Below are 7,685 nucleotides of genomic sequence, written 5' to 3'. Positions count from 1 at the left end.
TCTCTAGCTGCATATGTAGCAGAAGATGGCCTAGTCAGCCATCACTGGGAAGAGAGGCCCTTTGGTATTGCAAACTTTATATGCCCCAATACAGGGGAAGGCCAGGACCAAGAAGCAGGAGTAGGTGGGTAGGGGAGTAGGGCAGAGGGAGTGTATAGGGAACTTTCGGGATAGCATTTGAAATGTATATAAAGAAAATATCTAATAAAAAATAAATAAATAATTTTTAAAAGTCTCACTGCTTTTCTTTTTTACACAGAAGAGCATATTTAAACAAAATATCTTGGAATTTATTTCAAAGTGACTGAATGTAAAATGTCCAGTACATAAATAATTAATGTCTAAATAGATTCAAATGTTTACTATATGATTCAATTAATCCACATTTTATACGCGATTGTATCATGTAGCCCACAAATATGTATGATTTTAAAAATTAATAATTTTAAATAATTAATTTACTAATTGAGAATTTTACGAGTGAAAAATAAAACTGTACTGTGAACATGGATGAGGTGAAGGCAGTGAGTATATGTAGGGGCAGAGGAGGATTAAAACAATAGCTTCTGTCCTTCTATAGCACAGAAGGACAACTACTGTAGATAGCAATTAATTGGATGTTTCCAAACGGCCAGCAGAGATTTTGGATGTTTCAAATATAAGATATATGGTTGGGATAGACATGTGCATACCCTTACCTAGTAACTGTAAATTGTGCATATGTGCTAAAATGTCACACTGTGTGCTACTAACATGAAACTATGTGCTGATTGAAAATAAAAACATACTTAAAATTATACTAATACGATCAGAGTTGCTTAATTTCTTACTATTACTACTCAATAGCTGCTAGCCATCTTCTGTTATTTTTTTTAAAAATCATTTCAAGTTTGCAAAGCTTTTAACATTCTCTTTTTGTGGATAATTTCTTACAGTGAAGGTAGGGCTTCCTTTTCTTCTCTTCCATAATTTCAGAAGAGTGGGTCTCCAACAGGTCTGCCTCTGAGCTACCTAGATTATTGTTAGTTTATTTAAGTAAGGGCTTATCTTAGATCAGGGTCCCTGGAGAACCAGCTGTTCTTGTTTGAATGGAAACTACACCCCACTGACTCAAGTATTTGAACAATTTGTCCCCTAATAGGTGCTGCTATCTAGGAAGATTATGGAAATCCTGAGTGGGGTGGAGCTTCATGGAGGAAGTGCGTCAGCCAGGGTGGGTCTTGAGTGTTTAGAGCATCGTACCACTTCCTGTTCATTCTGCTTCCTGAACATAGATGCAATAGACAGGCAATTCTCCTGTCCTGCCACCATGTCTTTCCTGTAATGTGTGTGTTTTCCCTCCCACAGAACTGTAAAGCTAAACAAATCCTTTCTCCTTCAAGTTGCTTTTGTCACGGTGCTTTTACCATGACAAGAAGAGTGGAACAAACTTAGCCTCCTGTTTGGGGAATTCACTGAGGACTGCTCTCAGGAACAATACTTTCAAGTGAATGAGGGAAGCAAGATGGAGCACAAAGAGATCTTGTTCTGTATTAAAGGTGCTACAGAGCCTTACTGTAGCATCACTCAGGAGTATGGTAGACACTTTGTAGCTTCCATAAGCAAGGCAAGTACCCAAACTGTTGTGTTTTGTCTGTTACCATTCACTTACTAACTGTGGGGTGTTTTTTTTTGGGGGGGGGGCATTAACTTGGGAAGGCAGTTTTCTGTAGAGAAAGAGAATTCTTGGAGCTGAACTCTGAGCCACATGATTTGCTAAAATGAAGGATCAGTCTGAATTTTAGAACTCCTCTTCATGATCTTATTTCAACATTGTGGACTCTGTAAAATGAGAATATTATATTGTTTTAATAGATGGGACATTGTTTTAGAGTCTTACTGAAAATTATTTATATAGGACCTGTTTCAGACCCATGACTGTTCTGAGTATTGTAGATAGAGTAATTAGGGTGACTTATCATGTACACTGTATCTCTCCCTTCTTGGTAAAGGCCATGCTGCCCTTACACTGTGAACAGCACTGCCCACCAGTAGGCACTTTCCTACAGCTCCAAGAATAAAGAAATTCTAAACAGGTCTTCTGCCTTCGTTTTTAAAAAATCAGAATAATTGATTATGTTCTTTGACAATTTTATACATGCAAACAATATATTCTGATCACTTTCTCTCCCCTTCTTTTATAGTCTTCCAATTCCTAACAACCCTTCCTCCATACCTGTCCTTTTCCTAGATTCATGACTTTGGTTTTGTTCTGTGACCCACAGTTTAAACAAGACCATCTTTGTGACTGATTGGACCTATCTATTGGTGCTCAGTGAGGTCACCAGTGGGCACACAACAGAATGCAATGACTCTCCATCTCTCTTAATCTCTCAGTAGCAAATACTTCAGCATTGAGGATTGGGGTTCCTTGAGTTCCTCCTCTACCCAAGTCCAACTATTGGAGAACCCATTCTTATACAAACTCAATGCACTCTCCCATTTTAGCTTTCATTCATTCACCTTGCCCATGGCCATCTGGTTCATCTTTTCAAATGTTTCTTTATGCTAAAATAATATCACATTATGCAAATTCTAGAAAAACAAACAAACACAGGACAACAAAACCAGACCTATGTTAATTTCCAAGTGAAGAAGAGAAGCAATGCTTTATAGTCTGGACTCAAAAGTTCTCTGTATTACAAACTTGCCTCTCTGTAGCTTTGTTTCTCATCCAGCAACTGCCTCAAACAGCTTACACACACACACACACACACACACACACACACACACACACACACACACAGTGTCTGCCTTGAACTTCAGCACTCCCAAGTGTTGGCGTCTCCTACTTCCTCTGCTGGAATAACTCATTCAGCAGTCTCTTCCAGGATGACTTCTGTAGCATAAGGCCAAACTCAGATTCCGTACTTGAGATGATCCTGGCCACTCCCTCCCTAGGCCTCTCCCCCTTTTCTCCTGTATGTCCTTTGCTTCTCAAGGGAGGGTTATTTATTACCCGGGTGTAACTTTAGCTTGGTTTGTTTGTTTCATTTTGTGACACACAAGGATTCTCTCTCCTGAGAATAATGTCAAGCAGAATGTCAGGTTTCTGGAGAAGAAAGCCCATGATTTTTCCATTATACTTAAAATGACCTAGAGATGTGTGTCTTTAGTGATCCCTGAAAAGTCACAATAAATATTTTTTAATTAACTGAATCCTTGAGTGCTGTGTTTTCAAGCACATTGGGAACTGCTCACAAAAGTCTAACACTTCAAGTAATTTATGTGAGTAGGTAAAAAAAAATCTAGTTATATTTGAATTGATCACTGTAGAACCACAAAAAAATGGGTTTACCTCCTGCTCACCTTTCCACTTCTCAAAGCATCTTCTTCCAATTGAGTAATTTGCATAGACTGTTTAAAAATGTTGTCCAAACACAGTCCTGGCTTGCTTCTCTAGCAGAAATGAATGTGTGTGTGCTCTAGCTCCCCTTTGTAAATAACTGCATTTGTCTCAGAAGTTCAAGAAGTTCAAGGTTGCTCTTCACATTGTGAAACTGACAGCTTCTGTTTCATATGCAGCAGGCTGGAATATCAGGCAGAAGAAAGGCTGTGCGGTTTGGGATTTGGTGAGCAGAGAGGATAACAGGAAAGATTGATATGGCTTCATAGAAGAGTTATTTTTAAGTACAGAGAATGCCTATCCCCCTGCTGAAAGGGCCTTTAGAAAATATTACCAAGACAGAAAAGCTGTGGGGGCCATTCCCACCACCTGGGATAGCCATTCTGGTCTGCAGGCTGTTGCTGCCACCTGCTGCAAGCAGGCAGCCATGGAGAGGCTGTCACTTGGGTCTTGCCACTTCAGAATACCAGATGCATTCAACTCATGTGCCACAGCCATCTGAGAAGTGTCTTCTCCAAGAGTCTAGATGGATCCCAAGGGAAAATTAGTAAAAATCTGATGGGTTCAGGCCACAGAAATTCCTAGGTATTAGAATCATGAACCATGAGTCAAATAAATAGCTAAGACAGATTGGACCAGCAGACACCCAAGTGCCTCTAATAAACCACCTTAGCAAGAGGCAGGGATTCTGTGAAAAGTGAACCTGTAGTTCTGAAAAACCACACTCTCTTGTCTTAATAAGGCATTCTCTTGCTCTCTTTTTAATAGTTTCCTCACTTTAATGCAGTAAGAGTCTAAGTACTCCAAGTAAGTATTCAGTAAATTTGGGTTTTTTATTGCAGTTTTACAACAGGTGTAGTAAGAGGTGACAAAGTTCCTCTCCAAGTATATAATCTGTCTTCATCTTATAGGGACACCAAGTCACAGATCAGAGTCTTTCTAACACATCTCCTGGCAGGCTTTATTAAGTCCCATCACTGACTTAACAGAATTCCCAGCTGCGATGAAGAAAGATGCCCTGAGCAGTTACATCACCTCCTGTCCTCCTCAAGGATCTGAATTGCTAGCCCTCCCTAGAAAAGTCATCAGGACCACCTGATTAACATACCCACCGATGAGCCGGGCGTTGGTGGCGCACGCCTTTAATCCCAGCACTCAGGAGGCAGAGGCAGGCGGATTTCTGAGTTCGAGGACAGCCTGGTCTACAGAGTGAGTGCCAGGACATCCAGGGCTATACAGAGAAACCCTGTCTCGAAAAACCAAAACAAAAAAACAAAAAAACAAAAAAACAAAAACAAAACAAAACAAAAAAAAAACATACCCACTGATACTCTGTATAGCTTAGTTCTTTATGGTTTTTGGATTAGCCAGATAAAGCTCTTAGACCTTCGTTTAAAATGGCTCCTGGCTATGACAGTGAGCAATTTCCCCATTTGGTCTCCAAACTGATAAGGACAAGGGGTAAGGAAGACCCCCTAACTTCTCCCCTCCACAGAAATGTGGATTTACCTACAAAAAACTAGACAATAGATTCAGTTGGATAGCTGACATTACTCCCAGTTATTCTTCAGGGTTTATTAAAATCAAATATGTTAACCATTGTTCTTTCACCCTGGGGCTATTCAGGAAAGAAAATATATCTTATGATTGGACTGAAAAGCTATTACAAGAGGCAGCAAGCTCGTGTTTGCTAAAGGACTTTGTGTTCTTGAAAGGAAATGTATAAAAAGCACAAGGGGACTTCTCTGCACAGTTTCCTTTGTTTCGATTTTAGAAGCAGCTTGACTGACAAAGAGACTGAAGGAGAGAATCTTGGGATATGGAAACGTCTTTTAAAGGTGAGACAGGCGCAAGGTTTCAGAGAACAGTTTCCACATTGTTCTTGTGAAGGTTATACTTAGCCCTGAACCACACTACTTTCCTGTCTGCATTTCATTTCCTGGGGACTTGCCAAGCGATCAACAGCCCCAACCCTGTGGTAGCGTTGAGGTTTTTGAGCACGAATAGGGTAGCTAGCATTTGCTTAGCTAGAGACAGCAATCCCCTCCTGTGATCATTACAGAAATGCTGGCGTGAGCTTTTCGGGAGACAATGGGGAGAAAATGGACACATTGTGTTGTTTATGCCATCATCCAGATACAGTTTTTCAGGGGTAAGACTTCCGCTCACGCTGGTCTTTTCAGATGGCTGCTTTGGGACCCTTTGCTCCTTTGAAATGCTTCAAGACTGCTGCAGGAGTCTTGCAGGAGTCGATCACTGAGGGACAAGCTGTTGCGAGGGTTGTCAGCTGCTTAAGTGGCAGCTACGGGAAAGATGCTAGAGTCGATACAGGATTCCTAATGGCACAAAACCTAAGGAGGAAACAAACGGTTAGCGCCATCGCTCTTGTCTCTCTTTATGATTTCTCCTCTTCAAAGAGTCTTGAATTATGGGAAAATTGTGTGACTTGGAGAGGAAATGTCCCTGGATCATTATAAAGACAACGGCAGAAAACTAAGACACCCTATAATCATGTCCGTGGTCAGAAAGCCTTGCTCAGCTTTTAATCCTCTCTCAGGCATTTCTTTTCAAATTAACAAACAAGTGTCTCTCCTCCCTAATACTAATGTCATTAGTGCTTGGATTTATGTTAAGCCTAACTCAGTCACATACAAGGAGTACCTTGCAAAGCCAAGGGGAACCCTTTAGGGCCATGGGAAATGAAACCTAAAAGGTCCATTTCAAAATGGAAGAAGGAAAGCTTAGTGCTGAACCCCGCAATACAAGATTCGTGCTGAAAACCCGAGCTATGCATGACTATAAAGATCGCTAGAGTTTCTGAATCAAAGACACGTTGGAACTGGTGATCCAGATAGGCTCGGACGCATGTTATTGAAGGGTCACTCCTGGAGAGTTACATTCAGATGTGTAACCTCTGTCTACACAAACTTTGTGCATCCACAAAGGTATAATAATTCCTATCCATCAAGTGTCTTTGTTTCTTCTTAGCAGCTTGCTGTCTTTTTATCCATTCCCTTGTGAGCTCTGGGGGACTTGTCCCAGTAATGTATTACTTCTGTGATGGTAAATTTGAAAAGGGCATCTGAAGCATTTCTGAAGTCATATCAAAGGCCCAGTGCTGAACAAATTTTGAGTGGTCTGTACCATGCAGTCAGGTTGCCGATGGGAGAGAGAACCTTTCATATCTAGCGTTTCATGAGCTGGTTAGAGATGATACCCTAGGGAACATTTACCTGAGGCATCTGCTCCTTTCTCCTTGGGAGATGTAACTACATGGAGATGAAGGTCCCGTCATCCTCAGAGAGAATGTCAAGTTTCTTATTCTACTCAGCCAGACTGAATGTAGGAAGCAGTTTGGAGTTATGAAGTTAATGCTAAAGGAAAACTAGAGATGTGACTGATTGTGAAGAGAATTCATCTTCTCTTGAGGGAGTGCATCTCTGAATGCTCTACTTCATTTCTCACTGTGTTTCTCTCCTTTTTGATAAGGGAGCCTAATAATATTATCTTATGAAGCATGAAGATTTAAAAGATAGCACATATAAAAGCCTCTTATAAACACATAATAATTTAAAATAAAAGCCCACTTTATTATAACAGACTTGCAAATAAAGTTTGAAAAGAAAACTATTATACTTAGACTAGTTAATTATATATGTAGATGCAGAAAGGTCAACAATAAGCATGTGTATAAACGACTTCATGCTAAGTGTGCTGGGGCGTTTCTGTCTTTAAACAGACTTAAGTTATGAGGCTGAAGAGGGAATTCAGCAATTAAGAGCACTTGCTGCACTTATAGAGATTGGTTCCAGTGCCCACATCTGGCAACTCATATCCAGCTGTAATTCCAGTTCATGATGGATCTGTGGGCATTCGCATTCATATTCACAAACAGACAGATACTCATATGTTGCGGCCCGCCCGCGGTTTACAACACGAACGGTTTACTGAGAATGGCAGTTTTCTGTAAAGAGAGGTAACTAGACGGGGCGGAAGAAAAGAATGAAGTCAAGACAAAACTCTGATCAAGACTCAATTTAATATTTCCAGACACTCAGTTTATAAAGGACGGGGGAGGGAACCCAATTTCTCGCCAAGTAACTCAGGGTCCAGTAGCAGGACGAACACGTGTGTGACTCCAGGCAGCAGAGGGCAGGTTTCAGCAGTGGGCGTGGCAGGACGAATGAGCCGGTAGCTCCACCCCAGAGCAGGCAGGCTCCAGGCTGGGGGAAGGGAGGCCACATTTCCCCCCATTAGATAACAAAAATAAAAATAAAAAAGGGGTGGCCTGTGGCAGAAA

General features: G+C 41.0%; 1 protein-coding gene across 1 annotated transcript in view; it reads left to right on the top strand.

Moving 5' to 3' along the window:
* The first annotated feature begins 5,434 nt into the window (after positions 1 to 5,434).
* Positions 5,435 to 7,685, top strand: part of Cd96 (CD96 molecule) — an 84,632-nt gene continuing 82,381 nt past the window's right edge. The window contains exon 1 of the mRNA XM_021184939.2: positions 5,435 to 5,537. Within this exon, the coding sequence (XP_021040598.1) occupies positions 5,477 to 5,537 (61 nt within the window). The 5' untranslated portion in view covers positions 5,435 to 5,476. The remainder of the gene's footprint in view (positions 5,538 to 7,685) is intronic.

Source organism: Mus caroli, chromosome 16, assembly GCF_900094665.2.
Source record: "Mus caroli chromosome 16, CAROLI_EIJ_v1.1, whole genome shotgun sequence".
Classification (NCBI taxonomy): Eukaryota; Metazoa; Chordata; class Mammalia; order Rodentia; family Muridae; genus Mus; species Mus caroli.
Note: the sequence above shows the minus strand (reverse complement) of the source record. Positions and strands in the feature narration are given on the sequence as shown.